This window comes from Euleptes europaea, chromosome 14 (assembly GCF_029931775.1).
Source record: "Euleptes europaea isolate rEulEur1 chromosome 14, rEulEur1.hap1, whole genome shotgun sequence".
NCBI lineage: Eukaryota > Metazoa > Chordata > Lepidosauria > Squamata > Sphaerodactylidae > Euleptes > Euleptes europaea.
Window position 1 is genome coordinate 44824480 of NC_079325.1, and position 26920 is coordinate 44851399.

At 47.2% G+C, this 26920-nt stretch overlaps 1 protein-coding gene across 5 annotated transcripts in view; it reads right to left on the bottom strand.

The window, feature by feature from the left end:
• TNC (tenascin C) overlaps positions 1–24886 on the bottom strand; it is a 70947-nt gene extending 46061 nt beyond the window's left edge. For 4 of the 5 annotated variants that reach the window (XM_056860376.1, XM_056860375.1, XM_056860373.1 and 1 more), the window contains exons 1-9: positions 24369–24886; positions 18321–19913; positions 16971–17234; positions 15175–15290; positions 14684–14840; positions 12589–12858; positions 11400–11585; positions 11099–11188; positions 7681–7944 (exon numbers count right to left, since the gene is read on the bottom strand). In XM_056860376.1, coding sequence (XP_056716354.1) covers positions 7681–7944; positions 11099–11188; positions 11400–11585; positions 12589–12858; positions 14684–14840; positions 15175–15290; positions 16971–17234; positions 18321–19913; positions 24369–24831 — 3403 coding nt within the window. In that variant the 5' untranslated portion in view covers positions 24832–24886. The remainder of the gene's footprint in view (positions 1–7680; positions 7945–11098; positions 11189–11399; positions 11586–12588; positions 12859–14683; positions 14841–15174; positions 15291–16970; positions 17235–18320; positions 19914–24368) is intronic. The other variant, XM_056860374.1, reaches the window with a different exon arrangement.
• Between the last annotated feature and the right edge of the window lie 2034 nt (positions 24887–26920).

Sequence of the window (26920 nt, forward strand, 5' to 3'; positions counted from 1 at the left end):
AACGTCTTCACAAAAGCATTTCCCAAGCCAGTAGAAAGAGGGTTGGCATTGCGTATGCAGGCTGACTTGCAAGCTGGATGGATGCATCGAATGGATCCATTTAGCATGCATGGAATCGATCCATTCACAACCATCACTCACAGCATGCCAATAAAGTTGTGTACATTCACTCTGGGAGAAGAACTAAACAAATGCTATAGGAATGAAGGAAAGATTGGTGAGAGAACAGGCATTGCCACTGGGTATGTGGAAAGGACAAAATGTTCATAGTTCTGATACCACTAGGGTTGCCAGCACTGGTTTCAGAAATTCCTGGGGTGTGTGTGAAGACAGTAGGGTTTGGGGAGGGGAGGGACCTCAGTGGGGGATGATGCCATAGAGCCCTCCCTCCAAAGCTGCCATTTTCTCCATGGGTATTGATCTCTATCATCTGGAGATTCGTTGTAATTCTGAGAGGTGTCCAGGCCCCACCTGAAGGTTGGCAGCCTGAGATACCACTGAAATTCAGAATGTGAATTTGAGCGGCTCATAATACTTGTCTCCATTCTGCAGTGAGTATTATGGTCTTAGGGTTGCCAGCTCTGGGTTGGGAAATATCTGGAGATTTTGGGGGTAGAGCCTGAGGAGGGCGGGTTTTGGAGAGAGGGGGACTTCAATGCCATAGGGTCCAATTGCCAAAGCGGCCATTTTGTCCAGGAGAACTGATCTCTGTCACCTGGAGATCAGTCGTAACAGCAGGAGGTCTCCAGCCACCACCTGCAGGCGGGCAACCCTACCTAAGAATTGTCCTTTGGCTCAGATCAGAATGGGGTGGTAGGGCTGCTAGATCCCAGTTGGGAAACTCCTAGAGATTTGAAGATGGAGCCAGGGGGAGGATAGAGACCTCAGAGGGATACAATACCATGCAGTCCACTCTCCAAAGCAGCTGTTTTCTCCGGAGAAACTGATCTCTGTAGTCTGGAGATGAGTTGTAATTCCACAGGATCCCCAGGTCCCACCTGGAGGCTAGTATCCCTAAGTGGTAGGGTTGCCAACCTCCAGGTACCAGCTGGAGATCTCCTGCTATTACAACTGATTTCCAGCCGATAGAGATTGGTTCACCTGGAGAAAAATGGCTGCTTTGGCAATTGGACTTTATGGCATTGAAGTCCCTCCCCTCCCCAAACCCTGCCTTCCTCAGGCTCTCCCCGAAAAACCTCCCACTGGTGGTGAAGAGGGACCTGGCAACCCTACTAAGTAGAGTCCCGGGCACATGGAGCCTGTGTGGATCTAGACATCTTCAAGAATTACATTCCCCAGGGTTTATTGTACATAGGACATGGCTGTTATATATAGGGTTGCCAGGTCCCTCTTCTCCATGGTGTCCAATTGCCAAGGCAGCCATTTTCTCCAGGTGATGTGATCTCTATCGACTGGAGATCAGTTGTAATAGCAGGAGATCACCAGCTTTTACCTGGAGCCTGGCAACCCTAGTTATATATTAGTTACAGAAGAGAGAAAAGGAAGCAAGGCAGAGGCTTCCAGAGAGCCTCCCCCCTTCCAGTTAAGATTTGGGAAAGATAATAGAGGCAAAATGGGGCAGAGAATGGTTCAAGGTCTTGTTGGGATGGGCCTAGATGGGAGCCACATGTGAACTTTCCCCATCTTTCCAAAGAACACAATACAAATACAATAAATATTAAAAATGGCCAGCTCTAGATGAGGGGATGGTGGCCAGACACAGAAGGTAGATTAATAAACAGCAAATGTAAGCTGAAGTTAAAAGTTACTTGGATGAACAACAGATACAGGGCCATAAACATTCCTTCCAAAGGAGAAATTCCTATATATATTATCTTGTAGTTTAAATAAACCCCCTCAGCTTACACTGGCTCGGTATATAGCATATGTCATCCATACCAAGGCTTGGAATTCCCCAAAGAATTCCATTACAATTCCTAGCTGCTATTTTTACGGCTGCTCTTCCCTCTGAACAAAGTAGAAATGTTTTTGAGGAGCAGAGGCCCACTTTAACGGAACAGATGAATTGATGGCTTGGCCTTCGACAAAACTGCATTTACTCAGAATGACTACATGCCGGAGCTGATGAGAAAGGAAGTTTTCTCAGACTTCTGATCTAGATTGGGTAGGGTTGCCAACTCTGGGTTAGGAAATACCTGGAGATTTTAGGGGTGGATCCTGAGGAGGGTGGGGTTTGGGGAGGGGAAGGACTTCAATGGGATATAATGCCATAGAGTCCACCTTCCAAGGCGGCCATTTTCGCCAGGTGAACTGATCTCTGTCGCCTGGAGATCAGTTGTAATAGTGGGAGATCTCCAGCTACCACCTGGAGGTTGGCAACCCTACCTCCAAAGCAGCCATCTTCTCCAAGGGAACTGATCTTGGTTGCCTGGAGATATGGTCGGCAACCTCCAGGTGATGGCTGGAGATTTCCCTCTATTACAACTAGGATTGCCAGGTCCCTCTTTGCCACAGGTGGGAGGTTTTTGGGGTGGAGCCTGCGGAGGTTTGGGGAGGGACTTTAATGCCATAGAGTTAAATTGACAAAGCAGCCATTTTCTCCAGGTGAACTGACCTCTTTTGGCTGGAGATCAATTGTAACAGCGGGAGATCTCCAGATAGTACCTGGAGGTTGGCAACCCTAATGACAACTGATCTCTAGGTGACAGAGATCAGTTCACCTGGATAATTTGTTCATATAGCCCCTTGACCTTTTTTCCCCCAGGACAAAAAGCTCATTTTGCTATCAAAGACTGCTTTCAAATTCCTCCTGCTTTGGCTTCCTTGGGATGCCTCTGGAGGAGTTGTCCTCTGAATCACAGACTCCAGTTCAGGCCCCGTTTTAGGTTCCTTGGTGTTTCTTTGCTGCTTGGAGTTCAGGCCATGGTCCTCCCTCAAGGACTAAAAAGAACTTGGTGTCATGGAAAGTCAGAGGTTGACATCATAAGTCTTGTATGCTTTGGCTCAGGATGGAAGGTTCTGTCCCATATGAAGGAGGCAGCGGAGGAGACACAAGGGAAGGAACTGACTCCTTGAGTTACATCCCAGTGTATTTCTAGGCCTGTGTTTCAATAGTCCTGATGTTCACTTATTAGGACAAGAACAATTTCTCGGGGGGGCTCCCAACAGAACAATCTAAATAGAACAATCTGGATGGGCAGGCACTGAGAAAGAAGCAACGAAATGAAAGAGAAGCCATACGGGTAGGGTTGCCAGCTTAGGGTTGGGAAACACTTTGAGACTTGGGGGGCAGGGCCTGAGGAGGGCAGGGTTTGGAGAGTGGAGGGACTTCAATGCCACAGAGTCCAATTTCCAAAGTGGCCATTTTATCCAGGTGAACTGATCTCTATTGGCTGGAGATCAGTTGTAAAAGCGGGAGATCTCCAGCCACCACCTGGAGGTTGCCAACCCTACAGACGGGATTTAGGCTATGACACCAGATACACCCAGCTCCTAAAAACATGCAACAGTATCTCTGAGGATGGTTTCATTTATAACAACCCTTTGCATATTTCCTAGGTAGGGTTGCCAACCTCCAGGTACTAGCTGGAGATCTCCTGCTGGTACAACTGATCTCCAGCCGATAGAGTTCAGTTCCCCTGGAGAAAATGGCCGCTTTGGCAATTGGACTCTATGGCATTGAAGCCCCTCCTCTCCCCGAACCCCCACCCTCCTCAGGCTTCACCCAAATAAACTCCCACCGGTGGTGAAGAGGGACCTGGCAACCCTATTCCTTGGCAACTTTGGACCTTCTTAATCTAAAGGGAGGATAGATAAAATTGTGAAAGATGGCAGCTTTCTGCAATACTTCCAAGCCCATGTGTGGCTCTAATAGCTCCCATTTTTCTCTCTCTCCCTTGGCTACCAGCCTTCCCTACATGCCTGAGCATTTCTTTCATATGGACGGTCTCACTGGATTTATAGCATAAGGATTAGGGATTTTGCTGCAATAAATAATTTAATTAAGAGGGACCGATTGCCTTGAGGATTTAGGTAGTATCTAATGTGCTGGCTGTCTGGAACTCTCCAACAAAGTTCCTTGCCTTTCTTGTGGTTTCTCTATACCCGACAGTGTGGACGTTTTGCAAGATGTGCTAATTTGGAGAAATCTGCATTTGTCGTCTCTGGGTTTGGGAAGAAAGATGAAAATGCTGGGATTAAGGGAAAAAAACAGATGGTACCTATCAATTCCTTGTGATACTTCCCCTCCTCTATCAAAGATCTCATCTTTCAATGCTGAAATGTAACAAAAGGGGGTGTACGGGCTTCTCTAAGATCCAGATGTTAATCTCTACAGTAAAATAAGACTTGTAAATTTGTACATAAAGGATCTTTGATCTTGTTGCTTCCTGCACAGAATCATAAACCATTAGAACTGGAGATGAGCTCTTGCAGTGGGGGGTGGGAGGGAGGAAAACACATTTCTGGACAGCCATTCCTCAGCATATAGCCTTTGTGATCATCAACAGGAAGTAAGCTTTGCAATTGTGATGGGTATGATGTATGGTTGCCAGCTCCAGGTTGGGAAAATCTGGAATTTTGGGGGTGGAGCCTGGAGAGGGTAGGATTTGGGGAGAGTAGGGACTTCATTGGGGTACAATACTATAGACTACACCTTCCAAAGCAGCCATTTTCTCCAGGTGGACTGATTTCTGTTGCCTGGAGATCATTTGTAATCACAGGATATTTCCAGCCACCACCTGGAAGTTGGCAACCCTCACTTGAACACCTAGTGAATGGGATGTTAATAGGGTTGCCAACCTCCAGGTACTATCTGGAGATCTCCTGCTATTACAAATGATCTCCAGCCGATAGAGATCAATTCCCCTGGAGAAAAGGGCCACTTTGGCAATTGGACTCTATGGCACTGAAGTCCCTCCCCTCCCCAAACCCCACTCTCCTCAGGCTCCACCCCGAAAACCTCCCACTGGTAGCAAAGAGGGACCTGGCAACCCTAGATGTTGCTGACTTATCCCTGACTCAGTTCAGACCATTTACTAACCAGGTAACTTCTCTGGTTTACATATGGCAAACCAGTCCTAGGTAGCATCCTGCCAAGAGGAAAGGAGAATGCTGCCACTCCTGGATTTCCAAGTCAAATCTGAGGTTACCAGCTGACTTGATACAAACACAGCAGGGCTTCCCTTCTGCCTTGAACTGCAACTTATTTTGCAGAAGTTATGAGGTCCAACTTCTGTAAAGAAGGATAATCAGCATCGCCCTCTCCTAATTGACCGATCAAGCTGAGGTTAAAGGGAGAAGGCCAAATCCAAAGTGTGGCAAAATGTATGATAACAATTCACACATTACAGAGAACATGGGTTGGGACTGGGGCTCTCACCTTATGTCCTGTGTAACAGTCATGTGTGAGTTGTGGGTTCTCCTCCGTTCAAATGTTCACACTGCCCGATTCAGAGCACGGCTGTTACCGCACTAGGTATTCCCAGAGATGTATTAAGAGTTTGGAAATGTTATAAAAAATACTGTTCGCACTTTCTATGTATTCCCACCGATGTATTAAGAGTTTGAAACTGTTATAAAAAATACTGTTCACACTTTGTTTGGCCGCTTTAGCTGTGAAGATGTCTTCCAACCATTTTTTAGCCGTAGTATCCAAAAACCCTTTTAAAGCGATGTTTTTTATAACAGTTCCAAACTCTTGATACATTGCTGGGAATACCTAGTGCGGTAACAGCCTACAACTGTGCATTGCATAAAGAACGGGCTACAACCCCTTTCCACGCATGCCGCAGTTGACCTCCAAACTGGGCACTGCATGCAGGAAATTTGAGAACCTGCAACTCATGTGTGACTGTCACCCAACGGCACAGTGTGGAACCCTGAACCCGACCTGTTTCTCTGTAATTGAAGAATACCACTGTATCACATAGACTCTCAAGATAATTTCCACCACCCCAGATGTGAAAGGCCACCCTGAGCCTGGCCTTTGGGCCGGGGAGAGCGAGGTAAAAGTGTACTAAAACAAACAAACAAACAAATATGAACAAACTTGGCTGTCCTATCATATCTACTTTGATCCTTCGGAAGACACCATTATTGTCAATGTTAGCAGTGAAAACAAAATTATCCTCATTCAACAGTGACCCCTTAGGAAGCTAGAAGCGTGGCTGCAGTACAGGTTGATCGGAGAGTAAGAGAAAGAGATCACAGTAAAGCCCTAGTTTGCCCCATGATTGTCCTATATGGTTGCACTGGCACTGTAGGAGAAAAACAAAACCAGTCATTAGATAGAAACATACGAAACGTGCTGAAATGAATGGGGTGGGGGATACTCAAGCAAATTCTCCTCATTCATATTTGCTTGCTAAATTTGACTGTATACATTCTGTTGACTTGGGCGTAGATGTGCTGAAAGAAAGAATGTTGAGAAAAAATGACAATGAAAGTCACAAACGTTAAGGCACAGCTGGCTAGAGGGGCAGCTCCTGTTTCAAATCCGGTACTTTACTATCCAAAATGGAAGAAAATCTTATTCCCAACAGCAGCATAAAGGCAAAGAAGAGACGTAGGTTATATGAATCCACCTTATACAGAATGAGACCTTGGTCCATCTAGCTCAATATTGTTAACTCTGAGGGCAAGTGGCTCTTCAGGTGAAGAAAAACCCTTCCCAGCACCAGCTACTTGAATTCGTCTAAACAGAGATGCTAGGGATTGAACCTGGGACCTTTTGCATGCAAAGCAGGTGTCCTGCCACTGAGCCACGGCCACTCCCTTTCTCCACAGGCATCTCCAACTGAACCTTTGTCCAGCCCTACTCAGTACCCATCGCCTGGAGTTCACTGCTTGCATTGGATGAAGCCCAATTTGGCTCACAAGACTTGTGCCACAGTATACTGGATAGTCTTTAAGGTTCTTGCTGTAAAGCAATGAACAGCTAAGAACAAGCCACATTTCCCTCTTTCCCTTTTTCAGTATTTCTGGTAAGATCTCAAACCAGGGCTCGTTCTAAGTTTTGGGGGACCGGAAAAAATGCTTTCTGGTGGGTTCCTCAGTGCTGAGGCTCTTCATTCCCTTCTATCATCTACAGGGCAGCTGCTGTTCACTCATGGGTGGGCATGCTAATTCTCCCCCCCCTCCATCCTCACTGGTGGTGGCTCCTCTTCCTTCCTTATGCCCAATTTTAAAGGCTGGGCTATATGAAAAAGTGAGTAGTGACTCATGAAAGCATGGCCACTGGACTTTTGTTTTATTTAGTTACACCACACTAAGGAGCCCAGTGGCGCAGAGTGGTAAGCTGCAGTACTGCAGTCAAAAGCTCTGCTCATAATCTGAGTTCGATCCCGACAGAAGTCAGTTTCAGGTAGGCAGCTCAAGGTTGACTCGGCCTTCCATCCTTCTGAGGTCGGTAAAATAAGTACCCAGCTTGCTGGGGGTAAAGGGAAGATGACTGGGGAAGGCAATGGCAAACCACCCTGCAAACATAGTCTGTCTAGTAAACGTTGGGATGTGACATCACCCCATGGGTCAGGAATGACCCGGTGCTTGCACAGGGGACTACCTTTACACCACACTAACACAGCTACCTCTGCAATTGGCTAAATGGACCAATGGTCTCACTCAGTATGAAAGCATCACCATCTCCTGAGGGGGAAAATAGTTGAGGCTGTTCAAGGGAGAAACAAGCTAACACAATTCAAGTCAAACCATGGCACATACCAGTGGAACCTGTCACAGTGGAAGGCTTGCTCTTGTGTCTTCCTTTCTCTGCCACAAGGCTGATGGTATACTCTACCCCAGCATCTAGCGACCGTAAGAGGTGAGATGTGCTATCTGCTTGAATCTCTATTTCATTCTTCCTCCCCGTGGGGGTCACATAAGTGAGACGATAGCGATCAAATTTGGCCAGGGGTCTTTTCCATCGCACGAGGAGAGTGGTTTCAGTAGGACCGCTGACCTCCAAGTCCTTGGGACTATCCAGATCTACAAGCAACACACAAGAGGAAATGAAGGTCAAATGAAGATTGTATAAACCCAAGGGAAATCCAGCATGGTGTAGTGTTTAAGAACGGTGGACTCTAATCTGGAGAACCAGTTTTGATTCCCCCCTCCTCCACATGAAGCCTGCTGGGTGACCTTGGGACAGTCACAGTTCTCCCAGAACTCTTTCCATCTACGCAGAGGCAGGCAATGGCAAACCACCTCTGAATGTCTCTTGCCTTGAAAACCCTATGAAATTGCCATAAGTCAGTTGTGACTTGACAGCACTTTCCACTTTCCACCCAAGGCGGGCAGCTGGACACCTGAGATTTAGATCTGGCCCACTGAGCATCATCACTTGGCACTACTTTGACCAACTAAACAGGAATCTTTTAGCCTCAGCCATCTTGTTTTCGAAGAAGAAGAAGAAGTAGTATTGGTTTTTATATGCAGATTTTCTCTACCTTTTAAGGAGAATCAAACCGGCTTACAATCTCCTTTCCTGCCTCTCCCCACAACAGACACCTTGTGAGGTAGGCTGAGAGAGCACAAAGGGAACTGTGACTAGCCCAAGGTCACCCAGGTGGCTTCATGTGTAGGAGTGGGGAAACCAACCGTGTCCACCAGATTAGAGTCTGCTGCTCATGTGGAGGAGTGGGGAATCAAACCCAGTTCTCCAGATTAGAGTCCACCACTCTTAACCACCACACCACGCTGGCTCATAGCTGGCTTCAGGGAGAGCACTGCCAGCATCACATGGCCTACCCCATCCACCTACCAGTTTCTGAGTATTCATTCCAGGGTAAGCAGAATGCCAGTTAGAAGCATATATGGGGGAACTGTGAGGAATTACAAGGGGGGATTTGGGCTAAATGCTTTTTAAAATTTATTTTCATGTATTAAAATATTTCTATCACACCTTTCCTCTTGGCTCAAGGCAGCTTACTAGTAGTATTAAAATATTATTGATTAAAACCCCTAAATATCTCCTCCTCTCCCCGAAAGATTCCTAAACTTTCCCTCCCAACACCCCCCAGTTCTTCAAGACACTATAATTTCTTGGGGGAGGGGGTAGATCAGACCAATGTCCTCATTTGCCCCCACCTGCCCTTCTTTAATGGATTGATTCTTACTATTCAGCACACTCAGGATCTTATCATGTGAAATACTCAAGAGGGATGCCAGTCTCCAGGTGCTGGCTGGAGATCTCCTGGAATTACATCTGGGCCATTAACCCATGGGCAAGAAGTCACCGGTTAATCTCTCTCTCATCTCACACTATTTTAATCTGGGATCATAAAAGTGAACGCACGTCCGTCTCCCATCCCACACTATGTGCACCACCCGATGCTCCATGCGTTTGGGACATGGGATAACGCGGGATATTTGGGGAGTGCTCCGTCGCTACCGATGTCATTACACCACAGTCACGTGATTGTGCGTGCTTGGTGTCTCCCCCCCCCCCCAGAATGATATGCCGGTATACCAACGCAACTCACTTCAGGACGTTAGTTTTTCTCCTGCCCTCCTGCTCTGTAGCAAAAAGCAGAGCTCTCCAGACCGCAGCTCTGCTGTCTCTGTTTTTGAGGCGGCAGGAGGCTCAGAAGCTCAGGGCAGGGGCGGCTAGAGCGGGCAACGCTGAATCCACCGGCCAGCTGAGCGGCGGCTCTGCGGGAGCCGCGAGAGGCGAGCGGACGGTTGGGCTGTCTCGTCAGGCTTAGCGGCATCGTCCGCTTGCTTTCCTGGCCAGGGAGGGGCGGTTTTGAGCCCCTGAGGGGAGTGAGCCTGTGAGGGAGAGGCGCGGCCTCGGCACGAGGCGTACATGGGGCCTGGTGTCAGCGGATGGCTGATCTACCGGAGGAGCCCCCGCCTCCTCTCTTTGGCCCTCTAGTTATCCAGTCGCATCTGGCGGTGAATTTCACACACACACACACCCTCTTTAGTGTGGCCAGGCACTAATAATAAAAAAAAATCACTTCCGGTTGCGTTTGGCCGGGTGATTTCACACACACGCACACGCAAGCACGCACACATGCAGTCTTGGGCGGCAAGGACTAATGGAATATCGACACGGAAGCTCACGCATGATGAAGCAACCGGATTTATCTCGATTGTGATCTGTATTTTGCGATAAGACAGGTCTTGGAAAACACGCAAGTAAATTGCACTCATGGTAGATTTGATTCGCAGAGCGGGGACAGCGTGCGTGTGACCACTGGAAAACCGCTACATTATGTGGGGAGAAGCAGACCAAATCGGTCATGCGTTAACAGCCCTGGTCTCCAGCTTATAAAGATCAGTTCCCCTGGATCAAATAGCAACTCTGGAGGATGGACTCTATGGCATTATACCCCCCTGAGGTCACTCACTGCCCCAAACCCCGCCCTCCCTTACTCCACCCCCCACACCACCAGGAATTCCCCAACCCAGAACTAGCAACCCTAGATCAAACTGTTTTAGTTATTGACAAACTGCATTGTTCTGCATACCAGTGGAGTCACAGTACATAAAAAATCCCTCCCTTGTCTTAGCTGCTCTCATGATTTGGCATGACTTGCCCACTTGATTCTTAGAAATTACACAAACTTGGGAACATGTGAGAAATTGGTTCTTGTAGGTTATCTGGGCTGTGTAACCGTGGTCTTGGAATTTTCTTTCTTTCCTTCTTTCTTTCTTTCTTTCTTTCTTTCTTTCTTTCTTTCTTTCTTTCTTTCTTTCTTTCTTTCTTTCTTTCTTTCTTTCCTTCTTTCCTTCTTTCCTTCTTTCCTTCTTTCCTTCTTTCCTTCTTTCCTTCTTTCTTTCTTAGGAAAGAAAATTCCAAGACCACGGTTACACAGCCCGGATAACCTACAAGAACCAATGAACTCTGACCGTGAAAGCCTTCGACAATATGTGAGAAATTACTGGGATGGGGAGCAGAGCGAGGGACATGAGTTGGAAATGTCTTCTGATTTCCCCATTTCCCCCTGTTTTGCTTTCCTTTTGCCCTATCAGTATTCTATGCCTCTGGTAGCATGCTCGGTCCTGTCTTCTAGGTGTGGTGAATGTATAAGTCCTATTTTTAGACATGGTTTGCAGTAGCTCCTGCTATGCTCACGCCAATGGTTGTGCTTAATCTTTCCCCTGTTCTAATGAAGAGAAGGACTTTTCCCCCTACCTGTTGCAGCATTAATCGTGGCAGGAGCACTCTCTCGATCCTGCTTCAGGGCCGTCACGCCAATGCCATATTCTGTCCCAGGCCGCAAACCTAAATAAAAAGAAAACAACACCAACAACGCCTACAGTTTATATGGAATTTTAGGCATGTATCCCATCCTTGTTTGTCTTTACTAGGAACAGTAAATTTCTCATTTAATATGACACCTTGCAAAGAACTAAGACAGTCTTACTCAGATTCTTGCACAGGTCAAGCAATGTGTGACTTTAGCATTAGTTTGCAGAGCTTTCAGGAGTCCTACCAGTGAGGGTAACTTTGGTTGTGGCTTGGTTGCTTCTGGGCACTGTGACTTCAGTGTGATCTCCACCAGAAATGGGCGCATACTTGATCCTGTAAGCTTCAGGGGTTGCTTGGCTGTTCTTCCACTCCAGGGTGATGGTATTATCCGTCTGAGAGAGGCGCTTCAGATTTTTGGGAGCATCCAGATCTGGGGAGATGGAGAAGGTATTTTTTTCTCAACACCCAAGGTTTTCAGACCTATGGAACTGTTTCATATTGAGTCCGACTTTGGGCTTTTATGCAGGGACATTTCCCCGTGGTCACCCCCACCGACTGCTTCATGGCTTCCTTTTGATTATGCATGCCTTTTCTGGCTATCAGAGGTCGCCTCGCTCTCCCCTTGCATTTTGCCCGTGTTTTCCAAATGCTGTTTTAGCCAGAATCTGGAAAATGCAGACAAAATGCACAGGGAGAGCGAGGCGACCCCTGAAGGCCAGAAAAGGCATGCATAATCAAAAGGAAGCCCCGGAGCAGTTGGTGGGGATGATTGTGGGGAAAGGTCCCTGCATAAAAGGTTTTTGTTTTTATTTATGGTGATGACCAACAGGAGTAGTCTGTGAATTTAATGTGCACCAGAGAACATGCCCCAGAATCCTCTGGAATACATTGAATTGATGGAAGAGCTGAGGAGGAAAGGTTTCATGTCATAGAGGGGGAATCACTTGGTGGTAGAAGAAGCAGGAAAAGGAGGAGAAAAGTTGGTTTTTATACCCCACTTTTCTCTATCTTTAAGGAGTCTCAAATTAGTTTACAATTGCCTTCCCTTCTTCTCCTCACAACAAACATTCTGTGAAGTAGGTGGGGATGAGAGAGTTCTAAGAGAACTGTGACTAGCCCAATGTCACCCAGCAGGCTGCATGTGGAGGAGCAGGGAATCAAACCCGGTTCTCCAGATTAGAGACCACTGCCCTTAACCACACTGGCTCTCCTACACTACACCATGCTGGTACAGTGCATGCTTTACTTGCTATAGGTCCCAGATGCCAACCCTGACATCTTCTGTTAAAGGGTTTCAGGAAGCAAATGCTGGAGATGCCTTTTTCCGATATGAGACCTTGGAGAGCTGCTGTCGGCCGTAGTACTGAGCTAGATGGACCAATAGTCCTGTATTTCCCCCAAAAGAAGACAGAAACAGCAAGCAGCTCTTTTACCTGTGGTGAAGCTCTCCGTCACAGGGTCGCTCTTCATATCCCCGCGGTGGGACACAAGAGTCACCTCATATTCTGTGTGCGGTTTCAGATTGCCAATGGAGTATTGGCTTTCATCCTCTGAGAGGTCGACGGAGCTTCGGTCCCCAGGGGTATCCTTAGGCCCAAAAGTGAGCTCAATGCCATCGATTTCGGCAAAGGGTTTTAACCAGGTGATCAGTGCTGTGGTGTCCGTAACATCCTTCACCTCGATTTGGCTGGGGGCATCAAGTCCTGGGGCAGCGAGAAAGGGACAAAACGGGAGTTTAACAATAGATGAATGACAGATAGGGTTGCCAGCTCCAGGTTGGGAAATCCCTGAAGATTTTTGGGGCGGAGCCTGAGGAGGGCAGGGTTTGGGGAGAGGAGGGACTTCAACGCCATAGAGTCCAATTGCCAAAATGGCCATTTTCTCCAGAACTGATCTCTATCGGCTGGAGATCAGCTGCAATAGCAGGAGATCTTCAGCCACCACCTGGAGGTTGGCAACCGTAACGACACACTTCTCATCAACAGCAAGTTTGAGGATAGGGTTGCCAGGTCCCTTTTTGCCACCGGCAGAAGGTTTTTGAGGCTTCCTCCTCCATTTTTTCCCCTCCTAACAACCCTGTGAGGAAGGTTAGACTAAAGAGAGACATGGGTCCAAGGTCGGCCTCTGAGCTTCCTGGCTGAATGAGGACTTGAATCTGGGTCTTTCCCATCCTAGCACCAAAACAGACATGATGCTAGGAGGAAAGATGCTGCTTCCTTTTACTTTGGAACTTGAGATTGAACTTTTCCATGATGAGTATCCCTGGAAAAATTATAAGGAGAGTTAACACTTACTCAAGAGCACTTTTGTTTGAAACTTTAAGTGGTCTTTTTCTCTGTATAGTTTTATATTTTTGCATCTGCATTGGTATTTACTGGAGATGAGCCCTTTTATACTGGAAACTTGTTTGTCTCCCATTTCTTTGCTCTGGCTAGCAAACTGGACCCTCCAGTATCAGGAAAGTTGTGAAAGTTGGGAGAAACTGCACACTGATGCATGCTTACCTCGGAGTAAGCCCACTGAACACTGTGGGACCTCTGAGTGAACATGCATGGATCGAGCTGAAGGAGGAGAGGGGTGAGAAAGTTCCCAAAAGTCTTAGCACTAAGATATGTTTGATTTATCAGGAAAGAGCTCAGTTTAGAATTCAGCCTATGAAAAGCTGTGGGGAGTTTGCTCATCTCTAGCTGGAAGCTTTGTGTATAGGGTCGCCAGGTCCCTCTTTGCCCCCAGTGGGAGGTTTTTGGGTTGAAGCCTGAGGAGGGTGGAGTTTGGGGAGGGGAAGGACTTCAATCCCATAGAGTCCAATGGCAAAAGAGCCATTTTCTCCAGGTGAACTGGTCTCTATCGGCTGGAGATCAGTTGTAATAGCAGCAGATCTCCAGCTAGTACCTGGAGGTTGGCAACCCTATTTGTGTATCAAGCTTCCAAGAATTTCTTTAAAAAAAGAGCTGAAATGTCCCCACAAAACTTATATTTGTCCTGTTGTCCTTTCAATGTTGCCCAATGAAGCAAGTAGCACTTCCAAGCAAAACAGAAATCTATTTTAATGCCCCTCAAATAGGGTTGCCAACCTCTGGGTAATAGCTGGAGATGTCCTGCTATTACAACTGATCTCCAGCCGATAGATATCAGTTCATCTGGAGAAAATGGCCGCCTTGGCAATTGTACTCTATGGCATTGAAGTCCCTCCCCAAACCCCGCCCTCCTTAGGCTGTGCCCCCCAAACCTCCCACTGGTGGCAAAGAGGGACCTGGCAACACTACTCTGAGGGTCGACTGGTAGCCCGGTGGATTGGAGGTTTTTTGCCCGCCCCCACCAGGCAGTTGGCAAGCTTAGTTTGGGAGTAGGTAGTAGCATTGCAAGAAGACTGCCAAGGTAGCTTTGCCCATGTGACTGTCAGAACAGAAAGCTACTAGAGTCCCCCTTATGCTTCTCATCACACAGGAGTTTTATTTATGGCACCTATAAACACCAGATCTATGTTTATTCTTGGTTCCCTATTAACATAACAAGGCAGCCACTTACTTGTAGTTACCACCCTGGAGAGGCCAGGTCCTCTGGTCTGATTCTTCACAACATACAGGGACACATTATATTGGTGTCCTGGGGCCAGGCCTCGTTGCAAATAGGATGTCTGTGGCCTCTCCAGGCTGCTTCTGATTCCTCCGTTGTCTTCCTTTTTCTGCAATGCAAGGATCAAACAATAAGGATTTGGAGAAAAAAAAAACAAGGGGGGAATGTAGGATTCTGGGTGTCCAAGGGTCATGTGAATAGGGTTGCCATAGGGTTGCCAACCTCCAGGTAGTAGCAGGAAATCTCCTGCTATTTCAACTGATCTCCAGTCAATAGAAATCAGCTCACCTGGACAAAATGGCCACTTTGGCAATTGGACTCTATGGCATTGAAGTCCCTTCCCTCTCCAAACCCAGCCCTCCTCAGGCTCCACCCCCAAAAATCTCCAAGTATTTCCTAACCTGGAGCTGGCAAGCTAGATGTGAAACTGAAATCTTTCTTACCGGGCTTTGAAAGACTATTTCCCACCCACTGAAAGGAATGTCCAGGGGATCCCACTCCACCTCGACAGAAGTGTCTTTAACTGACTTGAACTTTAAGCCATCTGGGGCAGGCAAGTCTGGAAAGCAAAAAGAAGAAAGATGAAGTGCAAATTTCTACACAAACCGGAATTAATTATATTTCCATTACAGGAATTTCTGCAATGGTGTAATACAGGACGTGTATGCATACTCTGCATTCTAACAACATGGAAGAGAAGAGGGGGAAAATAAAGACCACAATTATAAATAAGTACATTACTTGCAAGCCAATAAGAAAACAAATAATGGAGACAAACAAGAAATCTGACATGAAGGAAATAATACCCATCAGTATATTCCCCCACCCTGGCTTGGATAACCCAGGCTAGCCTGATCTTCTCAGATCTCAGAAGCTAAGTAGGGTTGGTCCTGGCAAGTATGTGGATGGGAGACCTCCAAAGAATACCAGGGTCATGTCGCAGAGGTAAGCAATAGCAAACCAACCACCCCCAAATGTCTCTTGGTGCCTCTATTTGGCACCATTTTCTACTGGCAGCACAACACGACCAGAGTGAGGGCAGGACGTTTTACGTTCTGTCTGATTTGCCCTCATTACTAGGGATCTGCGTTCAGCAAGCTGAACCCCCCAAAATGGTGGTGATTTAAAGGGAGCCGAAAAGAGGATTCCAAATAATGCTGAATTTTGTTCAGCATTTTTTGAGCCACTTCGGCTTGAAATCCGAATTTTCCAGCCGTTTTGACTCGAAATCTGAATTTTTTGAGCTGCTTCAAATCCCGAATACTGCTGAATTATTTCAGCATTTTTCGAGCTGCTTCAGCTTCACCACTATCTTAAAAATTAAAAAAAGACTGAGGGAATCCCCGTTCTACCACCTCCCTCCCTCCCTCTCCCACTCACTTACCTGGTGGCTAGGCCAGGGCAGAACTCCGTTGGCATTGCTGTTGCGCTCCATGTGGGGCTCGGGGGCAGTGGGTTGCACAGAGCTTCAAGTGGGGCTCAGCCTGGCCCCAGCCAGGTCTGGTGTACAGCTCTGCGCTGCTGGCCCCTGCCGCCTCCAGCCTCCACATGGGGTTTGGAGACAGCTGTGCATCAGCCACTGCCAACGCCTATGGGCTCCACCTGGGGCTTGGAGGTGGCATGCAGCTCTGCACCATACCTTTAGCCTCCACGTGGGGTTTGGAGGTGGCCACCATGGCTGCTTCAGGAAAGGAAAATGAGGGGAGAAGGAGGGGGAGGAGATAAAATTCAAATTTGGGTCTAATGGACCTGATTTTTTCAGGAATCTGGATATTACCAACATGGGAGTTCAGGAATATCCAGGTTTCTACACACACACACACACAGAAATTAGACCCAAATCCAAATTTTACTGATTTTTATTTTTGCACACCTGTATTCCTGACAAAACTATGTAGCCAATCACACCAAATGTGGGGATACTGTTGTTGAATCATTTCCGATTAAGGAGAGTCTTGGTAAGTTCTCTTCTGTCTCTACCAAGCCTTCATTACCACTGTTTACCCTTCTCAACAGTAAGTTTCTTTTTATTAAAAAAAAAACCGGCCTCGAAAAGGCAAAGACTAGCAAAGATTAGCTGCAAGAGCAGCACCCACTATAAGACATGCCAAAATTTAGAAGAGTCTGAGCCTGGATTTTAATGGAGCAAGGCTTTCTAAATGCAAGGGATCCATATTTTGAATTTCTTTCATTGCTGATTCATTTGATCGTTAGGCTCAGTAAAATTTAATCTACTCACATGTGGCCACCCGAGCACTAACTGGGATGCTTTTCTTGTTCTTTAGGATGGCAAAGACACGGATAAAATATTCTACACCCGGTTCCAATTCCCGAATGGTGGCAGCCGAGTGGTTTCCGGGGACTCGGAACTGCAGTTCTAAACCACCAGTGCCAGTAGGAATGTAGGTGATAAGGTATTCAGTGACGATATTTTCATTTTTCCATTCCAGGTTGACAGTTTTGTCTGTCACATCTGTCACCATCAGCTCTTTCGGAGGAGATACTGCCAAGAGGGATTTGAAAAAAAAAAAAAAACAGGTGAAGTCACCATCAAATGCTTTGAAAATGGGGAGATGCTATGCCATTCTAACAGCCGATCTACACATTGAGAAATATCATGCGATAGATTCCTTCCTGGGCTGAACCATTTCAGACTGTACACTGGGAATTCTGTTGTTGTTTTTTAAAGCTTCCCCACACAATTTCATAAGAACGTAAGAAGGCCATGCTGGATCAGACCAAGGCCCATCAAGTCTAGCAGTCTGTTCACACGGTGGCCAACCAGGTGCCTCTAGGAAGCCCACAAACAAGACAACTTCAGCAGCATTGTCCTGCCTGTGTCCCAAAGCACCTAATGTAATAGGCATGCTTTTCTAATCCTGGAGAGAATAGGTATGCATCATGACTAGAATCCATTTTTACTAACAGCCATGAATATTTCTCTCCTCCATGAACATGTCCACTCCCCTCTTCATGGCTCTCTTGTTCTCCCTCCTCCATTTTGGGTCTTCCTTGGTTTCCCGCTATTTTGTAACTTCCTTCATCCCCCCAGCCCATTGTGGCTCCACCAGATGGGGAACTACCCAACAGCAGGAGCATCAAGGGAAGACATTAGAACATGGTCTTCATTATTTATAGTTTGTAAAGAATGGCAAGTATGACAGTTTAAACAGGTGGAGATAGTAAACTGGAAGGCTGAAAGAGGGTACAAAATCATTCCATGAAAATAGCAGCAGAAGAAGGAGAAGAAGGAGAGTTGGTTTTTATATGCCGACTTTCTCTACCATTTAAGGGAGAATCAAACCGGCTTACCTTCCCTTTCCCTCCCCACAACAGACACCCTGTGAGGTAGATGGGGCTGAGAGAGCGTGACAAGCCCAAGGTCACCCAGATGGCTTCATGTGTAGGAGTGGGGGGGGGAATCCAGTTCACCAGATTAGCCTCCACTGCTCATGTGGAGGAGTGAGGAATCAAACCCAGTTCTCCAGATTAAAGTCCACCGCTCCAAACCACCACTCTTAACAACTACACCACGCTGGCTCTCTCAGAGAACGATAATCATCCTGAGAGAATCCTCAAGGGAACTCACCATCAGAACAGTCGTCCCCTATGTAGCCTTCATCACAGATGCACTGCCCATCTACACAGTGGCCAAGATCATTGCAGTTATTTGGACAGGACCGTTCGCTGCAATCAGTCCCTTGGTATCCCTCATCGCACACACACTGCCCATTGACGCATCGCCCCCGGTTGTTGCAGTCTTTGGGGCACCGCCGTTGACTGCAGTCCAGCCCAGTGAAGCCCTCATCACACACACACAGCCCGTTGACACAGCGGCCTCGCCCATTACAGTTGTTCACGCAGGCCAACAGTCCACAGTCGTCACCGACAAAGCCTTTGTTGCACACGCACACCCCGTTGATGCAGCGCCCACGATTGTTGCAGTCATTGGGGCACCTCCGTTCCGCGCAATCCTCGCCTGTGTACCCCTCGTCGCACACGCACTGCCCATTGATGCAGCGGCCGTGATTGTTGCAGTCGTTGGGACACCTCAGCTCACTACAGTCAATGCCAATGAAGGCCTCATCGCACACACACAGGCCGTTAATGCAGTGCCCCCGATTGTTGCAGTCATTGGGGCACCTCCGCTCAGCACAGTCCTCCCCTGTGTACCCCTCATCACAGAGGCACAGGCCATTGAGGCATCGCCCACGATGGTGACAGTCATTGGGGCACTTCAGTTCTCTGCAGTCTTTGCCCATGAATCCCTCGTCACACTCGCATTGCCCGTTGACGCACCGTCCCCTGTTGCTACAATCGTTGGGACACCTCAGCTCACCACAGTCCTCTCCCATGAACCTTTCCTCGCACACGCACTGCCCGTCAACACAGCGCCCCTGGTTGTTGCAGTCATTGGGGCACCTCACTTCCCAGCAGTCGAAGCCCAAGAAACCTTCGTTGCATACGCACTGCCCGTTGATACAACGGCCACGGCCGTTGCAGTCTTTGGGACACCTCTGATCGCCACAGTCATCCCCGGTGAACCCTTCATAGCAGATACACACACCATTGTCACAGCGGCCCTGATTGTGGCAATTGTTAGGACAAGCCACCTCCCCACAATCCTCCCCGGTGAAGCCTACGTCGCAGTAACAAGTGCCATTGATACAACGGCCACGGTCGTAGCAGTCATTTGGGCAGATGAGCTCACTGCAGTCTTCGCCTGTGTAACCTTCATCGCACACACACTCCTCTTCCACACAGTGGCCCCGGTTATTGCAGTTGTTCGGGCACAGCGGCTCGCTGCAGTCTGCCCCACTGAAGCCATCCTTGCAGATGCACTGTCCATTCAGACACTTCCCGTGTTCACTGCACGGCACCAAGCACACCTCGAGGCTGCAGTCCTCACCGGCATAGCCCTCAAAGCATTCACATTGGCCGTCCACACATTTGCCTTGGTCATTACAGTCCCCGGGACACGTCAGTTGGCCACAGTCCGACCCAGTGAAGCCTTCATCACAGATACACTTGCCATTAATGCACCGCCCCCTGTCGTTGCAATTCTGGGGGCATTCTGGTTCAGAGCAGTTGGGGCCTTTCCAGCCGGGCTCACAAATGCAACCACAGACGTCATTGCTGTAGTTCCCCCGTCCACTGCAGTAAGGCGTGGCATCGATGCGACCTAGGCCAGGAAAACGAGAAGCCATGTTATCCCCAAAGCAAGATCAGCGATATAAAAAGCTCAAAAGGACATTTATACAATTATAAAGTTGCATAAGGTGTAGAAGAAGTAGATAAAGATATTCCCCATCACAAAAATTCAGAGTCACCCAATGAAATCCATAAGTAAAAGACTTAACATGAAAATAAAGCATTGATTCATGCAACACATAATTAACACGGAATTTGCCATCTCACAGATGTTGTGATGGCTACTGGCTTTTAAAAGGGACCAGCCAATTCACAGAGGAGGATAGGTCTATCAAGGTCTATCAAACCAACTTTGAGACTGAGTGAGCAGAAAATCAGAGTAGAGCAAGAGAAAGCAAGGCTAGCAGCTAGGGTTGCCAGTTCTGGGTTGGGAATTACCTGGAGATTTTGGAGGTGGAGCCCGAGGATGCAGGGGTTTGGGGAGGGGAGGGACTTCAATGGGGTATAATGCCACAGAGTCTACCTTCCAAAGTGGCCATTTTCTCCAGGTGAACTGATCTCTGCCGCCTGGTGATCTGCTGTAATCCTAGGAGATCTCCAGCCACCACCCGGCAACCCTACTAACAGTCAAGGTGAACAATGCATTGAGGTGACTAGCCTAAGCTTCACGGCCAAGTGAGCATCTAAAATGAATCATATGTTGTCAGAGGGTGCTCTCTCTCTTCCAAAGAGGATTAGTTGGCACTATTTTTGCATTATTGTATTAGAGGGTGCTTTCACACCTGCTGAATAATGCACTTTCAGTCCATTTTCAATGCACTTTTGTTTCACATAAAATCCATCTGCAAAGTGCATTGAAAGTGGATTGAAAGTGCATTATTTGGCATGTGTGAAAGCACCCAGAGTCACTGATGGAACCAAAGGTAAACCAGCTCATGTCCTGCCACTGTGCCTTTAACAGATGGATGACTTGCAGAAATGAGCTGAGGATGCTAGTTGCTAATACCTGCAGAGTATCCAATTGCTATTAGAAGCTATATGAGCGGACTTGCATAGCCAGGTTTTTTTTTTTTTTAAAGGAAAATAAGGACATGCTGGCCAGCACCCCCATTCTCCTACCAAGCAAAGTTCCCCTGCCATTCTATATTGTTGTGTACACATTACTCTGTCTGCCATATGCTGCATTATTTTATTCTGCAATCAGCTGTGCTTTCCTGCTGTAAAAGCTAAGGGGGGTGAGTTAAAGATATGCTGGAAGGACACAATTACTCCACAATATATTATCAACAGCACAAAGTTCTAGGTTCACCTCCTGTCCAGGGTGGCCAGGTCCCTCTTTGTCACTGGCAGGAGGTTTTTGGGGCAGAGCCTGAGGAGGGCGGGGTTTGGAGAGGGGAGAGACTTCAATGCCAAAGAGTCCAATTGCCAAAGCGGCCATTTTCTCCAGGGGAACTGATCTCTATCAGCTGGAGATCAGTTGTAATAGCAGATCTCCAGCTACTACCTGGAGGTTGGCAACTGAAACATCGCAGCATTGTGTGACTCCTAGCCCTGCCTCCCAAATTTCCCGGGAGTTGCCAGCCAAGGGCTAGCCCTGGCAACTTTCCACATCTCAATGCTTGCTGTGTGTGAAACTGCAGACTGAGAACTGGTGCACTAGTGTTCATGCACAAGCTTTTTTCCATGCATGCACACTGGAATCAAGATGCACCCATCCTCACACTGAGACACTTAACGTCATCCTAGGCAGTGAGCTCAATCCTGAAGAATAGCAACATAATTGCTACATACTTTAGCAAGGAATTCTTCGAGAGGCAAAAATTGGGAGAATGATTTTCCAGGAGCAGAGACCAGAAAAAGAGGGACTGTTGCCGGTAAATAGAAAGAGCTGGAGCACATAGGCCAAAAATGTAAGATCCCTATCTTCATACCAAGGGGTGTTGCTTCAGCCTCACTGTGTATAGATTGCTGCAAAATGTACACTGTAATTGTGCCATAGTATTAAAGCTGCAAGCTCCCAGCATCCCAAACCCTGAGACACCTAAGGGTTAGTGAAAGGGTTGCCAACCTCCAGGTACTAGCTGGTGATCTCCTGCTAATACAACTGAGCTCCAGCCGATAGAGATCAGTTCACCTGGAAAAAATGGCTGCTAGGGAAATTGGACTCTATGGCATTGAAGTCCCTCCCCTCCCCAAACCCCACCCTCCTCAGGCTCCACCCCAAAAACCTCCCACTGGTGGTGAAGAGGGACCTGGCAACCCTAGTTGGTGATATGACATTGAGTAGACATGCTGCTGACAGTTCGTCTCCACCACTAGGAAGCTGCCAAGTCTCCCTGGTTGCCGGCGGGGGGTAGGGTTGCCAGATCCAGGTTGGGAAACTACCGGAGATTTGGGGATGAGCCTGGGGAGGACAGGGACCTCAGTGGGGTACAATGTCATAGAGTTCACCCTCCAAAGCAGCCATTTTCTCCAGGGGACCTGATCTCTGTAGTCTGGAGATGAGATATAATCCTAGGGGATCCCAAGGTCCCACCTGGAGGCTAGCATCCCTAGTACTATATGCTGTCTCAGAATGTCTCAATCATGACTTGGAAGGACTATTTGCCACTTACTAGGGTTGCCAACTCCTGGTTAGTTCCCATGGAGAAAATGACTCATTTGAAGGATGGACTCTACAGCATTATACACTGAAGTCCATCCACAAACTTTACTTTCACTGGGCTCCACCCCCAAATCTCCAGGAATTCCCCAACCTGGAGTTGGCAACACTAGCAACAGGCCTGACAGGCCAGGCTCCATTTGAGGCCTAAAAAAATACCTCTCACCCTGAAACTTCAGTGACCATTAATATAATTTAGTAGGTCAGGATATGCCGCATTGATTTTTAAAATGTTTAATGTTTTATATCTTTTGCATTTAAAATTGGTTGTTGGCCCCTTTGGACAAGATTTCTGACTCTGGGGTATGTATTATTAAACAGGTTAAATAAAATGCCTCCTCCTCTGTACCCATTAGTTTTTCCACGTCATGACCCAATTCTCTGGTTATCTATCTGCTGTTGTTATGTACCTATAACATTTTCCACCCGCCCTTCCTCCAATAAACTCAGTGTGGCATAGGTTAATTTTCCCTTCCTCTATGCTCCCAGCAATTCCCCCCCCCCTAAGTTAAGTTAGGCTGAGAGTAGGGGAGCCAGCAGGCCTGGAGAAAAATGTCCTGTCTCAAAGAAAGGCTTAATGGGATAGGATGTAACTAGGGTTGCCATCCTCCAGGTAGTGCAAGCAAACCAGAAACAGCACGCAAGAACAATATGATATAAATATAAATATATTACAGAGACAAGTGAAAAGGTGAAATAAGCAAAAATACAAACAGAAGAAAATGCACAAATATATACAACAAAAAATTCCCAGCCTAAACAATTCAAACAATTGTCAGAAACTGATATGATATAACAAGTTCAAAGGTAAGTATTCAGATCACAGATCTTGAAAATGCTTGTTCTGTATAATCTATATTTCTCTTTTGCAGGAAGAAGTAGACAGAAGGCTTGGGAACAAATATCAAGAATTAATCCATAGCTTCATTGATAGGACGTGTTGTCTAGACCATGTGACCACGTTTCGCTATGGGCTTCATCAGCTATGCAATCAAAAAAAGAGGAAATAGAATGCACCTAATAGGTATCATTTCATAATGGACCAGACTGGTTCCTCACAAAGATCTCAAAGACAGGATCTCAAAGACTTCCTCCAGGTAGTAGCTGGAGATCTCCTGCTATTACAACTGATCTCCAGCTGATAGAGGCCAGTTCACCTGGAGAAAATGGCCACTTTGTAGGGTTGCCTGTTGCCAGGTCCCTCTTCACCACCGGCAGGAGATTTTGGGGAGGAGCCTGAGGAGGGCAGGGACTTCAATGCCATTGAGTCCAATTGTCAAAGTAGCCATTTTCTCCAGGTGAATTGATCTCTATTGGCTGGAGATCAGTTGTAATAGCAGGAGATCTCCAGCTAGTACCTGAAGGTTAGTCAATTACAAAAGACAGCACGAGGGCTCTGTTCATAAATATATCCAACAATTAAATGCAAAGCAAAAATACACAATACAAGAGTTACATTCATGCAATATACAACAATGACCACGTATACCAAAAACATGTGCAAAAGTCCATCGAAAGGAACAATTTGTAATTACAAAAGTATTCATATATAGTCCATATATCTTTTTAGAAGCTGAGTAGCTTGATCCACAAACTGAGATCCTCCTCTGTCCCAAAAATCTCCTGGTATTTCCCAACCCAGAGCTAGCCACCCTAGATGTATTAAGGGATGTTATTTACCTGCATGTCATGAAAAGCTTCATCTGTCCATTTTCACACCTTTATCCTCTGTTCAAGAGCCAGGATCCCCGCCCCCACCCCAGGCCTGTTGGCAGCCCTAGCTGAGAGAGAGAGAGAGAGAGTTTTTGCCCAAGGTTGCCTTACCTTCAGCAGTTTGCCCACTGGAGCAGCAGCCAAGTCCACTGGCGCATTGATCTCGTAGAGAGGAGACCAGCCCCTCCAGTTCCTCAAGTCTGCTTAAGAGATCCTTGATATCAGGGGCTGCTGCGCAACCACAGGCACGCCGTGGGATGTTGATCTTGTGCGTGAAGACGATCTGGTTTTCCTCGTTCACGGTGTGCTCCTGATAATGTTTGCTGGGATCGATGTGAGGTTTGAGGTCTGAGTCCCCACTTGCTGACTCCAAGTCCACGCCACAAAGGGACCCCACGGGGACTTTAATGTTGTAGACGTGGTTAAAGACGACGGGCTGGTTGTCCTCGGGCAAAGTGACGTTGATCCCCGCCTCTCTCTTCTGACGAATAATTCGCTTGATGAGTCCACCGCTGACTTGTGGATGGAACAAAGAGAGGACTGCCAACGCCAAAACCCATGGGGCAAGACCCATGTTGAGGTTCAGTTCTTTTAGGATGTTATTGTGGATTCAATGGGGTTCCTTCAAGGAGAAAGGAAAAGAGCCAGCTTGGATGAAAGGGTGCTGCTTGGTTCTGCTTCTCGATAAGCGTGTTGTCCCTGCAACAGTTGAAAGGAAACAGACTGCGTTACTTCTCTGTGAAACTAATATTGTGACCTCCAGAAAGAAGGCAGTGGTGGAATCAGAAGGTGATCAGATTGCAGCTGGATAATAAGATGTTAAAGGATATGAGTTAGGGTTGCCAACCTCCAAGTTGTGGCTGGAGATCTCCTGCTATTACATCTGGTCTCCAGGCAACACATAAGAGTTCATCTGGAGGACATGGCAGCTTTGGAAGGAGGACTCCATGGCATTATACCCCACTGGAGCCCCTTTCCTCCACAAACCCCACCCTCCTCAGGCTCCACTCTCCCAAAAAATCTCACAGTATTTCCCCACCTGGAGTTGGCAACCCTAATGTGAGTAAACATAGGGCTGGATCTAGGGTTGTCAACCTCCAGGTGGTGGCTGGCGATCTCCCAGTATTATAATTGATCTCCAGGTGACAGAGATCAGTTCACCTGGAGAAAATGGCCGCTTTGGCAGTTGGACTCTATGACATTGAAGTCCCTCCCCTCTTCAAACCTTGCCCTTCTTAGGCTCCACCCCCAAAATCTCCAGGTATTTCCCAACCCAGAGCTGGCAATCCTAGTTGAATCCCACCAACTTTCCATTCAGTTCATGGCATGGAAGTAAACAACATACATCTCATCAAAACTCAATTAAGAGGAAAGGGCATCTGTTTTCTCCGGGCAGCTGGCCACCTTACGTTGTATACATAATCTGGAAATAATGGGCAATGAATTGACTCTATTTTGGAAGCAATACTAGGTAATTCAGATCTCTGAAGCATTTTTATGCACAAGTGAGCCTGTTGGGTTGCCAATATCCAGGTGGCACCTGGAGATCTCCTGGAATTACAACTGATTTTCAGACTATAGAGATAGTTCTTCTTGAGAAAACAGCCCCTGTGGAAGGTGGACTGTAGATATTGTATCCTGCTAAACCCCCCCCTCCCTAGGCTTCACCTCCAACTCTCCAGGAATTTCCCAATCCAGAGTTGGCAACCTGAGTCCTGAGCCAAGATACAGAGATTTGCTTTAGCAAGTGAAGGAAACAACAAAACAGGGTGGTTGGGGTTTTTGGATCTGACTTAGTATCCTAACTGCTAGTTTTTGCTAGCTCAGGTGACCTTTGCATTTTTAAGAATGGAGCCCCAAGGGACAGAGGATTAATTCTGTTAGAATGAGAGGGAACTGGAGGCCCCATGATTACATGAGCTTATTGAAATAGACCTGTTTTGTTAAACAGGTGAGCTAGTGGTATGCCCAGCTCCTTCAAGAAGGAAGAGAGGAAGGTTTTACATCAATACAAGCACAAATATGTCTGCTGTGGGATTAAAAAAAAATCAGGGGATTCCCTTTGGAGGATCACCATTGCTCAAGGTCTCAAGAACATAAGAAAGGCCCATTAAGTCCAGCAGTCTGTTCACACAGTGGCCAACCAGGTGCCTCTAGGAAGCCACAAGATGACTGCAGCAGCACCATCATGCCTGTGTTCCACCGCACCCAAAATAATAGGCATGCTCCTCTGATACTAGAGAGAACAGGTGTGCAGCATGACTAGAATCCATTCTAACTAATACCATGAATACCCCTCTCCTCAATGAATATGTCCACTCCCCTCTTAAAGCCCTCCAAGCTGGTAGCCATCACCACATCCTGGGGCAGGGAGTTCCACAATTTAACTATGCATTGTGTGAAAAAATACTTCCTTTTATCTCTTTTGAATCTCTTGCCCTCCAGCTTTAGCAGATGACCCCGTGTTCTAGTATTATGGGAGAAGGGAAAAAAACTTCTCCCTGTCCACTCTCCAAACCATGCATAATTGTATAGACCTCTATCATGTCTCCCCTTAGCCGCCTTCTTTCCAAGCTAAACAGCCCTAAGCGTCCTAACCGCTCCTAATAGGACAGTTGCTCTAGTCCCCTAATCATTTTGGTTGCTCTTTTCTGCAACTTCTC